A 19,078-nucleotide genomic window follows, 5' to 3' on the forward strand; every position below is an offset into this window, starting at 1 on the left:
ATATATATATAGTGTCTCCAAAACCCAGAATCAAGACATCCTGAAAGCAACAATGTGACAAAGAGAAAAAGAAGAAAAGCTGATCTCAAGGATACTGAAGCAGAGGAAGCCATAGGCAAAGAATTCAAAAACCAAGCAGTCAAAATGTTTGAAGGGACAAAAAAAAGAAAGAAACATTTAGGCAAATGTATAAGTTCAAGGAGGATTTAACTAAATAGATAAAGAATTTTACCAATGAAATCTTTTGTGAGCTTAAAGAAGGAATAAACAATAAACTAACTGAGTTAAACAAGATAATACAAAACAGGAATGACTACTTTGGAAAAGAATCAGTATGAAAAGAAAGCAAGCAGAAACCAATAGCATGAAAAAGTCAATGGAAAGCATGGGTAGACTTGACAAATATGAGGACCGTGTGTCAGTAGATGCAGTAGATCGTAAACTCGGTGATGCCCTAAAAATGACAAGACACCATGCAAGCTGCATCCAGCAGTTGATGGATGACTCAACAAAAATTAAAACTTAAAAAAAACCAACCTCAGAATTATAGGACTAAAGGAAAAATTAGATGACTCAAAAGTATAAAAAATTTTTTCACAGAAATCAACAGCGAAAGAAGCCAAAGAAAAAAACTATACAAACACACAGAGTTTAAATAGTATATTAATGAATGACCAGTGAATCACAGAAGAAATCAGGGAGGAAATTTTTTTAAAATTTCCTAGAATCAAAGGATAATAGAAGCATAACATACCAAAATGTATGGAATGAAAAGCAGTTCTAAGAGGGAAGATTATAGCTGTAAATGTACACATGAAAAGAACAGAGCAGTTCCTAATAAATAACCTAAAGATGTGGGGCCAGGGATTTAGCTCAGTGGCACTGTGCTGCCTCCCAAGTGCAAGTTCATGAGTTAGATTCCCAGTACAGCAAACAAACAAACAAACAAACAACCTAATGATGCATCTCAAGGACCTAGAAACACAAGAACAATCCAAATCTGAAACTAAAAGAAATTATAAAGATCAAAGTGAAAGTTAATGAAATTGAGACTAAACAATGCAAAGGATCAGTGGATCAAAGAATTGGTTCTTTGAAAAGATAAGGGGATCTTAGGGATGGGGGAGAGCAGGGAGGGGAAAGGAGAGAGGGGAAGGGAAGTAAAAAGGATCAAGATGCAATTTGTAGATGAACCAATTTTCCCACAATGAATGCATTTACTCTGTATCACAATAATATACTAATAATTTTTAAAAAAAAAAAAAGAGAATAGCTCATGTAGAAAAACCAATAATAATCATGGTAATGATAACAAAAGCAGCCAACATCAGGAAGGCAAACAGAGCTAAGTGCTGTACATGCTCACTCTGTCTGCCTCTCTCCATGAGAGGGATCAAGGGATCAATCAGTATGTGAACTGACAGAGCAGAAAATGGGGAAGGGTTGGGAGTCAGCACAAAGGCTCCATGACTCACGTAAGGCCAGATGCTGCTAAGAAGGGAACCTCAGCCACAAGCTGGTGCTTCACCACTTCCACACACACACACACACACACACACACACACACACACACACAGCCACATGGCAACAGTGGGTGCAAGTACCACCCTGGGGACTCACAGAATCAAGAGACTTCAGAAAAGGGGGCCTCATTCAAAGGACAGCTCTTGCTCCAGCAGGGCTTGGGGGTGAGGGTGGGGGTGAATGGGTTGGGGAGCTGGGACTCCTGAAGTGATCACTTTCCATTCAGCCCTGCTTACATACCACTTCCATGGGAGATGCTGTACTGGGTGCTGAATTAAGAGAAGATGGGAACAGGAGTGACTAAAAAGGCTGGAGTGGCATATGTGAATCACAAGACCCTTCCTGCCAGGCAGTCACCAGAGACATGTCTGCGATGAACAGGACAGGCAAATGGGACTGGCACATAATGAGTGCACCATAAATATCTGATAAACAAATGAATGAGAATATGAATGAATTAATGGCAAGGAAATAAGAAAGGGAAAAGATGCTGGGCAGAAGGTCCTGCATAAAAGGAAGCACAAGGACAGGAAAGCTGGTTAAGAAAGCAAGTTAAGAGAATGGTGGGTACAATGTCACTTGCACACAGCTAAACAAGCAGTAGAAGGTGAGATAATAATGACAACTACCACTGCAATAGTACACACTACTGAGCAGTTCAAGTACATGACTCTTACTTTATCCTATAGGGTATCATTATAATGCTCACTTCACAAATGAGAAAACAGGCCTGGAGAAGGTAGGCAATTTTCCCAAAGTTACAGAGTTTGTGAATGGCAGGTCCAGAGCTCATGCCCTTTATCAGACTCTGGGCCAACCTCCAGTGTTTTCTGAGATTTAAAGTTTATACTGCCGAGTGGTCATCAGGGAGCTACTGTAGTGAAATAGGCAGACAGAGGCTATGCCTAGAGCTATGCCCAGAGGGAGAGCCCAGCAAGGAGGAGGCATGAGCCACTTCGGTGACCCCGAGAGGAAAAGTGAAATGACCAACATAACTATTCTAAAACAAAATTACCCCTAACAGCACTTACCTAAAATAAAAACTCCAGATGGGAGGTTTTTATTGCAGGCTAATTACACAAGTGAGAAAGATTCATCACTTTGGTAAATATTCCCATTCTCAAAACATGGAAAACTCACCCCACATCAAACAGGCTCTTTCATCCTATCTAAAAAGGACAGTGTTGTTTCCAATATACTGCACTGATTTCAAACATGCAAACCAACAACAACAACACACAAAAAGTCTTGGTCACCCTAAAGAAGAGGGAAATATTCTGACATCTGTCAGAAGCCACTGGGACACAGTCCCACTGAAGGGAAACCATGCTGCACCAGAGGACTCTGGTTCGCTCATTCCTGAGACATGTGTCTCGGGCTGGGAAGCACAACACTGGGTGGTATCTCCCCACTCTCATCAAACAATTGGGCCAGGGATTTAGCTCAGTGGTGCTACTGCCTACCTTGCAAGGACAAGGTCCTGAGTTCTATCCCCTGTACAGAGAGAGAGAGAGAGATCAGACAATAATCACCAGGCCATTGGCAAGCCAGGGGCTGGAGACACCTGGACCCATGGGAAACAGCATCATACAAAGGATAGTGGAACCAGTGGGACCAACATATTTTAAAAACACAAATGTCAAACCTGGGCCACTGTGGGATGACCTCAACACATGATCCTTTCACTACGTGATCTGAAGACCTTTTGGAGTTTCTAAAGCCTGGAGACCATCTGCCAGAAATAATGGATTTTACACAAGAAAGAGCTAAAGCTCAGAGAGCATGGCCTTGCCCAAACCATGTAGCTGGGCAGGAATAAACTAAGTCCACCTCCACTCTCTGCCCCTGGCTCCCAGTCCTCTTTCCCTCTATCCATCCTAGTCTGCCACTTCATCCACAGAAATGTTTCTTCTGCAGAAACAAAAACTAAAAAGCACACACATGCACATATTATCTTTAATATCAGTGAAAATAATTGAGTCCAAAAGACCAAAATCAACATGACATTGTCCTTAATTAATGATGCTCTCCCCATATTTTTCTCTCTTCAAATTTATTTAACAGAATAAGTTGAGTGACTGTATTAACTCTGAATTTCTTGCATTTAATAGTTTGTGTCACCACCTTCATGTGGTTCAAATTTAGTTGCTTTGCTAATTGAAGGATTACATTAAAAAAGGTAATTTGACATTGAAAAGAGGAAAGACCAGAGAAAAAGAGGAAACATATTACTTAACTTTATGATGATAATTACCTGAGCACAAAAGCGCTTATAAGAACATTCATCCAGAAAAATTAAACCTACGTTGCTACTTCAATACATTTGAATACTAGGAATTGGCAGAAAAATGTCTATTCTATGAATAATAGCTTCTACAGTCCCAGTGGACAGCAGTACATGAATTTAAAAAGAAGAAAAAGGAAAGAAAAGAAAAAAGAAAATTCAATCCTTTCCAAAATGGTGCTAATGCACCATGAAACTTAATTTTATAATTTACTGGCAGTCAAGATGGCAGGAAATAAAATAATTTGCTATATTCTGCACAACAAACCCTGCTTTTCCTGGGAAGGGGTAATTATCCCCATGGGAAAAAAAAAAGGAAAAAAATACGCCATCTCATATTAAGCTAAAGTCTCATCAAGAAGAGAAAAAGTGCCTCATTACATGTAATTACCAGAGAATTAGAAACATCATTTAACTAAATGAGCGAATAATGCTCAGGATATTGAAGAAACTTGCCTGCACTTCTGCAAAGCACTCTAAGTCCCATTACAAAAATTGCCCCTCTTTAATGGAATAATTTTAGGCCTTGTCTGTCTTGCTTTAAAAATAAAGAGGCTCCGAGAGGCAGAAAAAGGCTGAAACTGCCATAAACAACTGTTGAAAGGGACTGAAGAGAAGGCGCTGTCTCTCTTGGAGACCAAGACACAGAATGACTCGTAATCTACCATAATCAGGGAAATTAAACCTGAAGACTTGAAGAAAGGGTTACCTATCCCCTTTTTAATTGTACTTTCTCAAGACTGCAATGTACATGTGAGTACGTATTAGGGATAACAAATGAAAGATTTTCAAGACTGGGTACAGCTTCCCTGCTCCAATACAAAAGCAGTTACAGCCATCTGATGTTCTCTTAAAAAAATAAAATTATAACATACCTGCAGTTTGATGTTTATTATGGCTTAATGCAATGATTTTCTAGCCATTCAAAAGCTTCCAGGCTTTGGTTAGGAGCCCCCTCCTCTCTTTCTCTTCGCTTTTAATATTTGTCAAGATTTAGCGGAAAAGCAGTGAATTTAATATAATGATCCCACTTTCCAGCAACACTAACCTTTATTTACCCAGGAGACCAGGAGAGAAAAGAACATTGATCTGATTGCTTCACTTTAGTTTCTTGACTTTAGAGTGAGGAAAACTCAGAACGGAATTGGCATTGGTGAGATTCTTAGAAGATGGTCAAAGCAGCATCGAAAGGTCACTTCAAAGAAAAACCAGAGACAAGGAAGAAATCTTGAGGATCGTGTCCTGAGATCCAACAAATAACCACACATTCCCAACCTGACACAAAGACCTTCCCTGGGTCAGATTCACCCAGAGCAATGAAAAGTACCCTTCTGTCATAGACTTTGAGCCACTATCACCTGCAAACCCTGACCTTAGCAATGAAGAAGCTACAACCAGCCTAAGACCACTCCTGGCTCCTATGTCTGGTGGTCATCAGTCACCTCTCAGCAGGGCAGGAGTAGCATTCTAACTTACCACATCACATCTGAATTCTCTCGCACTCAGTGGTTCCATGATCCATATGCATTCCTTCCTGGTCCAGCACTGTGGGTGTGCTCATCACAAATACCTTCCTTAAGCTGTTTGAAGATGGGGGTGAGGGGGATAGTTGAGTCTAATCTGCTTTCCTGGGCCTTTACCCATGTATCTCGGAGCCATTCTGAAGCTCTAGGGGCCTATACCCCAGAAATCAAAGATTAATAATAGGCAATAGGTTGGTTTCCTCGGGGATGAGAAGAGCTTCGTTCAGATAAAGCTCTAGAAAGCAAATCATGTTTGAGGTCGATGATGGGCAAAATGCTCTGGGCTTTTTAAGACCACTCATTTTTTAACTCAGAGATGGAACTTCACATTACTGAAGTTTCCAGATGAGAAGGCAAGAGGGGAAGTCAGCCCCTATCTCAGGCAAATGAAACAAAAATAAAAGGACCCTGTAGTGACTCTTTCATTTCACCAACCAAAGTTTTTTTTGTTTGCTTTTGTTTTGTTTTGTTTTTTTGGGCTTTTTTGGTTTGTTTTGTGTGTGTGTGTGTGTGTGTGTGTGTGTGTGTGTATGTGTTTGAGACAGGGTCTCACTGTGTAGTTGAGACTGACCTGGAACTCACTATGTAGCCCAGGCTGGTCTCGAACTCACAGTGATCCTCCTGCCTCAGCCTCCCAAGTGCTGGGATTACAGGCGTGAGCCACCATGCTGGGCTAAAGTTCATTTTTTTTCAGTGTAGGCAATAGAGAAGACTAAATTTTTGAACTACTTTTATTTTCTGGTTACTTCCAGTCAGATAATATATCTCATGTCATTACTAAAGCAAAATATTTTAAGTCACATGAGTTAACTAGTCAAGTTAATACAATAAGTTCACATATTCATCACCCTCCAAACATCACAGCAATGGTGGCTAAATTATGAGAAAGAGAGAGAGAGAGAGAGAGAGAGAGAGAGAGAGAGAGGGAGTCAGACTCTAAAACAAAAGATAAATATTTCTGCAAGGTTGAACTGCTGATCTCTAGGAGCACAAGTAGGAAGCAGCAGCAAGTTTAATTTCTGCTGAGCAAATGGGAACTGTTAGGCAGGATCAGGCAGATATAAAGAGAGAAAATTAGCAAAGGACTAAAATTTAAAACCTCCACTAGGGCTGGGAATTTAGCTCACTGGTTCTGCCACCTGCCTTGCAAGCACAAGGACCAAAGTTCGATCCCCAGTACCAACAAATAAATAAATAAAACCTCCACTCAATATAAGCCCGAGATCAAACTATAAGTCAGTCAAAATCTAAAAATGCATTTACTTCCGATTAAGTTGATAGTTCCAGTCACCAAAGACTTAAAATATATAAGGAGGTAAAAAAGATACAGCTTCTTTTTAAAACAATTCAAAAATAAGTAAATACAAAACAAGAAGAGGTAGGTAAGAAATGAAATAGAAATTCTAGAAATGAAAAAAATTACTAATTGAAATAAATTCTGGACTAGACACAGAGAATTTGTAAATTTCAAGAGAGTTCTGGAAACTCTCCTAGACTGCAGCATGGAAGGAAATAAAATTAAAATATGAAAGAGTAATTAAGAGACATGAAGTAAAAACTGTTCATTTCTAACATTCATCAATTAGGAGAACCCAAATAGAATGTAGAGATATCAATGCTGAAAATCTTCAGAATTGAAGATTTGTGCTACATTTTGAGTACCAAGCATTAATAAAAATAAATCCACAACTAGACATATAACAGTGAAGAACATAAAATATAAAGGCATTTGGAGTTTGTGTCTGCTGCGGAGAGGCCACACACAGCCAGCCTTGGGTCACCCTGTGAAATGCACTGCATGCACACCCCTCAAGGACATCAGGACACCCAAATCCTGGGGAATGATATTCCTAGTATAATGACTCACCTATTTAACAACTATTTGAACTTACACCAAGGCTCACAGTTTGGACTTAAGGCTCACATTTGGACTTAAAAGGCAGGAATGTGAGCAACAGTGCAGCCTTATGGTGAGTTCTTCTATAGGACAGTAATGTAATTTTTGCTGATTGAACTGTATAGTACAGTACTGCAGTTTTATGTTCTACTGTACATATGAGAGAGAGAAGAGAGAGCGAGAGAGAGAGAGAGAGAGAGAGAGGGAAAGAGAGAGAGATTGAGAAACAAGTGTAATAGCTTCCAGAGTGTGATGGCTAATTTTACTAAAGTAGCTGGGCTGTGGTACCCAGACATTTAATCAACATTATTGTGATGGTTCTGTAAGGATATTTTAAATGACATTTACATTTAAATGTATATATTTTGAATAAAGCAGATTGCTCTCCATAATATGGGTGGGCTTTATCCAATCAGTAAAAGAATTAAACAGTATGAAGAGCTGAGTTCTTCCAATCAGGAGGAAATTCTGTCATCAGACTGCCTCTAATTGGTTCACTAAGAGATTGCCTTTGTAGTTGAACTGCAACTCTTTCCTGAGTCTCCTGCGTGCTATCCCCCTATCTGATGTTAGACTCATCAAGCATCCATTTTTTGGATAAGCAAATTCCTAAGAGTAAATCTCTTTCTCTATATATACAGATTTTATTGATTGTTTCCCTAGAGAACTCTAATATAGAGGGAAAAATTAATCAGGCTCTAATTAGCCTCACAAAAAACTTCTCAACAGGGAGCACAGATGCTCAAAATGTATAGAGAACCAAACTTGTCAACATAGCATTTTATATTCAGGCCGGGAATATGGTTCAGTGGTTCCGCCACCTGCCTAGCATTTAATATCCAGCTAAACTATCCTTAGGAGTACAAGTAAAATAGACATTATCTGGACTACAAAGACATACTTAGATTCCCATTTTTTTTAAATTATAAAAATACATTTCAGCAAGAAGAAAAACGCACACAAATGGGGGAAAAAACACAGGTAGAGTTTTAAATACATACATGCTAATCCATGTAATTAACTGTTGAACCATAAAAATAATTTTACTATTTTAAAACTGGAGATGACTAAAATCATAAATATAAATTATAAGATAATGGGGAAAGTGTTCACTGAGCAAGTAACGTAAAAAACAATTGTTATTGCTGAGAAGAGGCTAGAATCACTGAACAACTCAGAGTTCAATCAAAAAAATTCATGATTGGATAAAATTTTAAGAGAAAATATCAATATATAGCATCTAAACCAGAAATGAGGTACAGATGATGGGAAGAATATGAAAAACTATTAGTCCAACAGAAAGCAACACAGGAGATGCTGGGTGTGGTGGCATACACTAGTAATTCTAGCAGAATGGAGGTTAAGGTGAAAGGATTGGAAGTTCAAGCCCAGCCTGGACAATATAGCAAGTTCTCTTGTCTCAAAAAAGTAAAAAGGCTTGAAGACAGCCCAAATGCACATCAGCCAACAAGTGGACAGAGATGTGGGTCTTCTCTCTGCCGTAAAGTATACATGCTGCCAATGTGAGCACACTACTCTGCCATAAAGAAGGTGAGCTTCAGACACTTCTAGCTAAATGGATGTACCTTGAGACCACACTCTTAAGTGAAATATATCGGACACACAAGTTTAAATACTGCGTTGCTTCTCTGGTGTGAAACACTGAAAGTGGAAATAAGGACTGAAATGTATAATGGATGCTGGGAAATGAGAAGAAAGTGTTCAAATGGGAAGGGAAACGAGGAGGGAGAGAGAAAGGAAGGAAAGAACAAGAAAAAAGTGAAAATAGAAGGAAAACATTGAAACAAAGTTTTTGTACATAGGGAGGGGGCCTTAAGGGGGGGAATAGGTTAAAATAAAATTCATTAAAAAGAAAAAGGGACTAGGGGGTATAACTCAGTGTGAAGGCTCTAGTCCCCAGTACTAGAGGAGGGGAGTAGCACAGAAGAAAAAAAGCATTTTCAATAAAAATATTTAAATAAGTAAGATTGTAGGACTGAAGAAATAAACTCTACATATCACTATGCTATGTTTCATGTGTGTATATATACATATATATTAAAGCCACATGTTAGACTGAAATTATTAGGTTGCACAAGCATTTTAAAACCTGGCTATGATGCTTAAAATAGACATGCTTAAAACCCATAAGGCTGAAAATAATGGAATATACATATATATCATATGCAAATGATAACCAAAATAAAGTTTATAGAATAATATGGGGTAAGGTAATATCTAAAGCAAAGATATTAATAGGTATGAAGAAGCATACTAATAATTAAAGGCAAACTCCATCTAGAAGATGTAACTATCATAAAGTTGTATGTATCTAATAAAATAGTCTAAAAATAATGTAATTCATAAAATATATTAAAAATCCAAAAACAAAAAATTAAAGCAAAGAGCTACAAGCAGAAACAAACCAACATAATATATTAGCGTAACTTATCAAAAATTAATAACATATTCAAACTTTAATAAGAACATAATTGAACAAAATTAATAATCTAATACATATAAATTAATAATCTAATACATATAAAAATTAAACAGTATATCTAATAAGTAGAGAAAATTATTTGATGATATACGTAAGTCAAATAGAAAACTTTTTAAATCACATAAAATTTATAATATTCAGACCATTCTTTCTGATTACACTGTCATTAAGTTATAAATATACAATAAAAAATGTAGCCCAGAGCCAAGGATTTAGCTTGGTGGTTCTTGCACTTGTGAAGCACGCAACCCAACTTTGATCCCCGGAACTAAACAAAAAAGAAAAAAAAAATGTAGCCCACTTTGGTGATGCATCTCAGTGGTAATGTGCCTAGCATGTGCAAGACCCTGGGTCTGATCACCCAGACCACAATAAAAAGAAAAGGAAGGAAGGAGAGGAAGTGAGGAGGGAAGAAAGAAGGAAAAAACAGCCCTCATGGCTAAATACTTCAAGATGCACTTTTCAGTAATCCCTTGCTAGAAGAGGAAATCTCAGTAAAAATTATAAAGTATGTAGCACAAAATAGTCATAAAATACACCATATCAAAATTTGCAAGGTAGTCGGCCACAGTAGTTCACGCCTGTGATCCCTATGATCTCAGCTACATGGGAGGTTGAGACAGAAGCATCACAAGTTTGAAGCCAACTTGAGCAACTTAGGAAAACCCTGTCTCAAAATAAAAAAATTATAAAGGGTATTCTTCTTCAGAAGAAGAGTTCTTGCCTAGCATGTATGAGTCCCTGGGTTCAATACTCAGTACCAAAACAAAAACAAAATATGAGCCAGGGATTTAGTTCAGTAGTTATGCCACCTGCCTTGCAAGCACAAGGTCCTGAGTTAGATCCCTGGTACAAAAAAAAAAAAAAAGCGAGATATCACAAAGAATGTACTTAAAAGTAAATAGGTTTACACAAATGTATTTTAAAATGAGAAAATTTGAAAATTAATGAGTTTTATGTTCAACTCAAGAAACCATAAAAATTAAAAAATAAACCTAATGAAAAGTAGAAGAGCTGGGGATTTAGCTCAGTGGTTCCACCACCTGCCTCACAAAGGCAAGGAGCTGTGTTCAATCCCCAGTACCAAAGAAAAGTAGAAGAAAATAGAAGTTAATGAAATACAAAAGCATCAGTAGGTATGGGTAGGTGCTGAGTGACAGAGTGCATATCTAGTATGTATAATAAAAGAACAGGGGCTGGGTGTGGTGGTCCAAACCTATAATCGTAGCACTCATGAGGCTGAGGCAGGAGGATCACCATGAGTTCAAGGCCAGCATGGGCTACACAGTAAATTCAAAGATAGTCTGAACTACATAGCAAGACTCTGTTTAAAAAAAAAAAAAGGAGGGAATGGGGAAGGGAAGGAGGGGGAAAGAAGAAGAGAGAGGAAGAAGAGAAAGGAGACAAGGAAGATGAGAAAGAAGAGGAGAAAGAGCAGCACCAAAAAAAAAAAAAAAAATAAAAAAAAAAAAAAAAAAAAAGAAAAAAGAAAAAAAGAAAAGAAAAAAAGAAAACACCACCAAAAATTCTTTGGTAGGAGATGATTCAAAAATAAATAATACTGATCAACAATAGTTTTTTTCTGAATATGTCTAAATTACTAAAATTTAAAAAAAATTTATCCAAGAAAAAATACAAAGCCTAAATAAATGCAAATTGCTGATCCAGTTTTCCCATTACCCTTAACATTTTACATCCTACAAGTTCCAGATGCAAGTTTTAAATCTTTCAAGGAACATACATGTCTGTCTATAATTATTTCAAAAAAAAGGAAAGTTATCCAGTTTGCTTTCCAAGGAAAACAAAATTGATTCTAAAAATGGACTAGGCCTGTGCAAGACAAGAACATGATAGTGCACAGTAACAGCTCTGAAAATGGGGAGTTTCATCACAGACTGTGTAGGGCAGCAGGTTTGCCCCCAGCAGCAGCTGAAACAGCTCAGCTCCAGGCATTTGTGGTCACACTCCTACAGCTTGATTAAACTTCAAATGAAAATCCACCAAGATAAGAAAGGACATTTTTTCCTTTTCTCCTCCACAATTGTTTTTTCTCTCTGAGATGGGGTCTTCCAATGTTGCCCAGGCTGGCATCAAACTCTGGGGTTAAGCCGGGCGTGGTGGCACACACCTGTAATCCCAGCACTTGGGAGGCTGAGGCAGGAGGATTGCTGTGAGTTCGAGACCAGCCTAGGCTACATAGTGAGTTCCAGGTCAGTCTCAACTACATAGTGAGACCCTGTCTCAAAACCCACCCCCCAAAAAAACCCTCTGGGATTCACTGCACTGGGGACATAGCTAGGTGAACTCGGATGGATATGACAGATGAGGTCTAGTCACAAAGGCGCTACCTCCAGACTAATTATGCACCCTAGCAGGACTTTTTTCTAAGAGCCAATGTTTTATTCAGATTATATGCTAGGTACTATGCTAAGACAGGTGTGTGTTAAAATATACATACATAAAATTTACTCTTTTAAAAATAAACATTTCCTTTATTTAGTCTTTTTTGTATTGGAGGAGGGAGATTGTAGTCATCTGACTGCTGGACAGGAAATCCACTTTCTAGATGGTCCATTCGTGTGATAGATGTTCAAACCTCTAGGCTCCCCACTGACTTTGGCAAGTTTCATTTACTTGTCATGTTAGTCTGTACAGAACATACTGGTTTTTCACACACAACGTGACAATTTTAACCATTTTTAATCTGACAGTTCAAGGGCATTAAGTATATTTTGTACAACAAAAACTACCATTTATCTTCAGAACTTTTTCACCTTCCGAAATTGAAACTCTGCACCCATTAAACAATAGCTCTCAGATTGCCTTCTCATTCAGCCTCTGGCAAACACAATACAACTTCTGCTTCTATGAATGTGATTACTCTAAATACTGCACCTAAGTGGAATCATACAGGATTTGTCTTTTTGCATCTGCTTATTCTTAGTGGTCCATCTCAAGGTTCACCTATGGTGTAGCACGTATCAGAATTTCATTCCTTTTGAAGCTGAGGAATACTTTCTTGTAAGTATACACTACATTTTGTTTATGCATTCATCCACCGATGGTAACCTGGGTTAGTGAGCATAGGTGGCAACACAGGGTGGTCGGATACTTATTGGCAGCAGATGGCACAGCATGCATTGTCACATTAGCAGTTCAGTGTTTGTAACTAAGTGTATGTTTTAAGAGGATGGAGCCAGGCTCAGTGGTGCCCACCTGTAGTCTTAGCTACAGAGGCATTGAGGCCACAGAGAGAAGATCACAAATTTGAGGCCAGTCTGGACATATTAATAAAATACTATCTCAAAAAACAAAAAATTAAAAGTACTTGGGATGTAGCTCAGTGGTACAGTGCCCTTGCATTCGATCCCTAGAAAAAAGGGTGGAGGGTGGGGCCGCTGGGGTATAGGGTAACCTATTAAAGGGTACAGGGTTTCATATTAAGAAAAGAATATTAGATTTCACAAGTATCCTAATGCTCAGAATTACAGAATGATACTCCTATAGACCAAAAGAAAAAAAAGTAGAATAAATAGAAATTTGCATTTATTTGCTGGCTTTGTTGAACAAATACTACCTTCAAGCTGTGCCTGGTGGTACATACCTACAATCCAAGCACTCTGGGAGGATGAGACAGAAGAATGAGCTCAATACCAAACAGGGCAACTTAGCAACTCAACATAAAGGTCCTGAGTTCAATCCCCAGTAACACAAACACACACACACACACACACACACACACACACACACACACACACACGCACACACACGCACTCACTGTATTAGTCTGCTCTCCCATTGATGGATACAAGATACCACAACTTAAAGAAGAGGTTTAATCTACCTCACAGTTTCAGGGGATCCAGTCGATGGACAGCAGGCTCCAAGCCAGGAACATCATGGGGAAGTGCCTAGTGGAACAAAGCTACTTAGCTCACGGTAGCCAGGTAGCAGAGCAGGGGAAAGCACCAGTCCAATGTCTAAGATCTGGAAGCTCACTGGAGAGACACTGGTATGAGTCTGAGAAGACTGAAGAAACTGGAAATGGATGTCCAAAGGTGATGGCAACAAAAGACATACAAACACCTGCACAAAAGGACTGGAGCTCTTCAGAAACGCATGCCAACTTCCTTCTTCTTTCCTTTTTATTCTATACAAGCTGCAAGCCTAGTGGTTGGTGCCACCCACAGCTGAGGTGGGACTTTCCACCCCAGTTTACTGGACCACATGCCAATCATCTCACAGACACACCCAGAACTGTGCTTTACTAATCTGCTAGGCATTTCTTAATCTGGCCAAGTTGACATATCATGACTCACGGTCCCAATCCATCCCTTGTTGGTCTGACAACCAGATACATCTCCTTAAACCATACTTAAGCTCCAAATACAAGAGCAAGTTCATAATTACATCCAACCTGATAGAACTATCCAGCGTACAAATAGAAACACTCTAATTCCCTCCCCAGAATAAAAGGCAATGTTTTTCTTTGGGCAGTGTTTACTTTTTTCCTGACATTCCATAACCTAAATATTACAATGTAGATTTAATAACACTTGGTACTAATATAAAGTCAATTAATGTTATGTCACAAAGAAAGAAAACATAGTGATCCATACCCTCATTCCTGAAGGGCCTGAGCCATTTGTCATCCTGCCTGGATTGGGTTAGTACTGTTTCGCATTGACCTTAATAATAGGAATAGCAGTACTAGGAGACACCCTAAGGGACCTCCTGCACTCCAAACAATATTCTTCCTTATCTCTGTTGTGGAGTGGTAGTCCAATTTCCTCCTGGTAATCCGGATCAATCATCCTCACTGACACTGCAACTCCCTTTTCAGCCTACTGACTCAGAGGCACGAGGAATCCAAAATGGTCCCAGAGAAGTCTTATCTTCTAGTTCAATGGAACCATTTTTATGCCTCCTGGTAAAAGCCTTCTACCCTCTGGAACTAACACTTCTATGCTAGCAGAGATAAATAAGGCCACTGGAGAAATTTTGTTCACTTAAATGTGCTGGAAATGTATGTGTGTGTGCGTGTGTGTGTGTGTGTGTGTGTGTGTGTGTGTGTATAGATTATGGTTTAGATCTAAAATGTCCCCCAGAAGTCTCATGTGTTCAGAGGTGAGGCTTTTGGAAGGTGATTTGATCATAGGGTCCCTCTATTCATCAACAGATTCACGGGGAAAATGTTGCTAGTGGGTCTCTACATGTAGTAATGAGTGGTCCCATTCCCATCTCCACCCCCTTGATTCCTGGGCCCCTGAATCCTGGCAAGGGGAGAAATCGAACCATATATTGGACGTTGATTCACAGTATATACACCCTTCTGGAGAACCTTGCTCTACCCCCACAAAGTATTGCCACCTAGCTGGCACTATAACTACACCATTCTCTTAATTCAGGTGCTTCTGGATGATGAGGAACACGATAAGACCAATGCAGTTCATGAGCATGACCCCACTGCCTCACATCTTTAGCTGTGAAGTACATTCCTTGGTCAGTAGAGGCTGAGGCAGGAAGATTAAAGAGTTCTAGCCCCGTCCAGGCAACTCAATGACTTAGTGAGGCCTTGCCTCAAAATAAAAAATAGAAAGGCTGATAATGTAGTTTAGTGCAAAGGCCCTGTGCTCAATCCCTAATAACACATACACACACACATACACACACACACACACACACACACACAGACCATCTTTAAAAGGAATACATATATAAAAACAGGTATCTATTCATTATATATAACTAATTATCATGTATTGAGCTCTAACTATATGTCAGAAACTAAGCAAAGCACGTTATATTCATTTTCATTTAATCATCTGAACAAATTCTTTTTTTAAATAAATGAGGCAGCTAGAGCCTAGGGCCTATACAACTTGCCCTCATTATTGGCAAAGGTAGGAATCTAATTGGCCTGGTATTTTCCATTCTATCAGTTGTCTGACTTCAAGATTTTTTTCCCCTGCTGTCAAATTTTTCTCTTGAATTTCAGTTCAAACTAAATTATGCTCACCAAAGCAACTCCCATGCCCTGCAGAAAAGGGAGCTTATTTGAAGGTGCTCTTCATCAGATATGCTTCAGCTCTCATAGGAACTTGTTGCTTCTCAGTTATCAACAAAACTCTTCCACTGGAGATGGTGGAAAGCACATGCCCTATTGATTTTCTTTAGATGTGGTACACACTAAATGCTGAAGATACAGGATTGGAGCACTTTACAAACTAACAAGACAAGTGGATAGGATTTGTACCTCCGAGAATAAATCTCCCAATTTTTAAATAAGACAGCATATACCTGGTGATAAACCACCAGTTGATTTTTTTAACTACAATGCCAAACAGAAAAAATGCCTACAAAGCCCATACAACTACACCCAGAGACTTCAACAAAGTATGTGGGAAGTGAAATAGAAGACTCAGGCCAGATGTCACTTGAAAACATGTCCCTAAGCCAAAATCCCAATGCAAGCAAGATCTATTTCCCAGAGACCTCCTGGTCTCTGTTCCTCAATGCACACTTCTACTCCCTCTACTCCCTTCTCCTCAATTTACCCACCTGCCTCCACGTGGACCAGTAGTGATTCTCTAGACTGCAAATCTACACAACACTCCCATCCAACTATGGAGCCCATAGCATCAGTTTCATCTCATTAGTGCCCTAGAAGTGGATTCCAATTGATCTAGCTCATCTTCCTTGAGAACAAAAGACCCACGTCACTATCCTCTATCCAACCAGGAAATCAAATGCTCTTGAGTCAAGAAATCATCTCAAGTCCACAAAGGTGCTAGAGAGGTGATTAGGGGGAGGGAGGTGGGAAAGTGCTATGGTTTTTATCTACAATGCCCCCCAAAAGTTTCATGTGTTTAGTGGTTAGAGGTGATTTGATCAAGGGACACTATACTCATCAGAGTAATCCACTGATGAATTCAGAGTTGACTGTGCTCACAGAAGGTACTGCCTTAATCATCTGTGAGGGCATGCCTTTGCAGTGTATTATCTCTCACTCTGGCTCTTGCTTACTTTCTCTGCTTCCCAGCCTCCATGAAGAGAACAGCTTTGCTTCACCATGCTCTTCCACAATTCATCTTCCTGCCTTGGAGACAGCGTATCATGGATGAACCCCCTGAAACCATGAGCCAAAATAAACTTCTTCTCCTTAAGTTGTGTCAGTTATTTAATCCCAGTGACAAGAAAATAAGACAGGAAGGGTCGTGTATGTTCTCCTTGTCTTTTGATATCATCCTAAGGAAGGGACTTGTTTCAGAACTGAAAAGCCCATGTGCAACTGATGTGCTGAAACTGATAATTTTGAGAAATTTTTAACAATTATGATTATGCAGTTTAACTCTATATGTATTCATATAACATTCATCCACTATATCTCCAATATTTCCTGGCCTAAGAGGAAAATGCCTGCTTATAGAAAGGGAAAGGAGGAAAGACAAACGTGACAACACAAATTATTTATGAGGAAGCTGGGAAAGACTGGGTAATTTTGATATTTGCTCTAATACATATATTCATTCCCATACCTCTTAAGGTAAAAAAAAAGAGGGTTTATATCTAAATGTCATGAATTAATGTCTCCTTTCTCTCAGTTTCAGGCCACTTTGCCAGACTTATATACTTTTCTCACCCCCCAAAAGTGTAAGTTTCTTGATGACAAAAATTATATGTGATATATCTTTGCATAATGATAGCAATTAGCACTGCAATAATATACTACACACTGCACTTTTATATTTGTATTTCATCTAAACCTTCTAACAAACCTATGAAATAGGCACTGTTATCTTTACCACTTAAAGACTGAGGCTCATAAGCTAAGCAATAATCCGAAATTCCATAGTGAAATAAAGTTCCTGCACTCAAAGTTGACAGGTCTACTAAAGAGCCCACCCTTCTGAACTCAATGCATATCCAAGGCGTGGTTCAGGAGATGAATGAATGAACAAACTTATTAAGGAAACAAAAGGACTAAGGGAAGATTTTAGTGGTCAGTGAGCTCAACACATTAAAGCATGCTCCCAAATGGAGTCAAAGGCATGGATTTGTTATATTTCCAGTCTACCTAAAACCTGGATCTCAAGAAAAGAGAAAAATCCATCACTGATTCTAAAAGCATAAGGGTTATTTATAATTAAGGGAGGAAGGACAGAAATAGACATGTGGTCAGTACTGATTGTTTGGGCAGTTTCACAAAACTGAATTTGTCTGGAACAGCACAAACCCAGCTTTAGAAATGATAGATCAGAAGGGTCATCTTTATATGAAAGTTATTTCATTATGTACTAGAGACCACAGAAGCCAGAAAGATTTTAGGATCTTCATCTACCTCTAAACACTTGCCCTTTACAACGTAAAAGCAAAGCTTTTGAAAGGACAGAAGTCCTTTTTGTAAAAAGATTTTGCGTTTGCCTCTAAAAGTCTCTCACTCATTCTGCCAGAATTAAGGTGGGAGTGATATCAACTGGTCTGGAATAGGGCTTTACTCTAGGAATCTGCCCATATACAGCTGTGGGTGGTAATGAGTAAAGGTCTTAAAGGGTTCTGGAGAACCAGCAGTCACATTCAGCCATCAAAAGGACTGCAAAGATGAACTAGGGAGAGGCCATTGTGTGGTTTACATCCTGCGAGTCTGCACTAAAGCATCTGGTGATCGGCCATGGGTACCGGTTGGGTATCAGGCCAGAGAAGAGAAAGGACATGCAAGAATTCAGCAGGCACCTCTGCAATCACCTATCACTGTACCCAAAAGTGAATAAACCAAAGAGTAAAAGCCTTTGCTTTCTCTCCTTCCACCTTCCTCATCTGTGTCTGTTCTTTTAGCCAACTCTCCCTCAGAACTAAAGAGGAGAGGGGATGGTGGGAAATGCAGTTCTCAGCTTAGAGAAGTTGACCTAGTAGTCTACCAGATTCCTAGAATACTTACATATAAAATACTTAAAAATGATTACTCACATCTTTGAGGAAGACTGTACATTTTAATCATAATTATATAATAAATATTTTATGGTATATACCTTTGTCATATAATTAGGAGTAAAAAATGTAATCTCAAAAAGATGTTAAATAATTCAAATGGCTGAGGATGTGATTAAAGCTATGAAATATGGTCAGAAAGTAACTCAATGTCTTCAAACAAGATGTCCCAAGCAACATATCCCCTGACAAGTAGCCTAAAGCTGTCAACACTACTCAGTATATTCTCATGAAGGCTCATTTTAGGGTAGAAATTAGCTTCAACAACTTACAGGCCTGAGACTATATCTCAATGGTAGGGCACTTGCCTAGTATGCATGAGGCCCTGGATCCAATACCCAGTACAAAAAAAAAAAAAA

The 19,078-nt window shown here is 38.9% G+C and overlaps 1 protein-coding gene across 3 annotated transcripts in view; it reads right to left on the reverse strand.

The window, feature by feature from the left end:
* The window catches only part of Bub3 (BUB3 mitotic checkpoint protein), a 159,980-nt gene that overhangs the window by 119,221 nt on the left and 21,681 nt on the right, over positions 1-19,078 (reverse strand). Inside the window, exon 8 of one of the 3 annotated variants that reach the window (XM_010635293.2) lies at positions 4,967-5,003. The exons of the other annotated variants lie outside the window; for them this stretch is intronic. Coding sequence (XP_010633595.1) covers positions 4,982-5,003 — 22 coding nt within the window. The 3' untranslated portion in view covers positions 4,967-4,981. Of the gene's footprint in view, positions 1-4,966; positions 5,004-19,078 lie in introns of those variants that run through there. 3 annotated transcript variants of the gene reach the window in all.

Source organism: Fukomys damarensis, unplaced genomic scaffold (assembly GCF_012274545.1).
Source record: "Fukomys damarensis isolate Sample0158 unplaced genomic scaffold, DMR_v1.0_HiC HiC_scaffold_8, whole genome shotgun sequence".
NCBI lineage: Eukaryota > Metazoa > Chordata > Mammalia > Rodentia > Bathyergidae > Fukomys > Fukomys damarensis.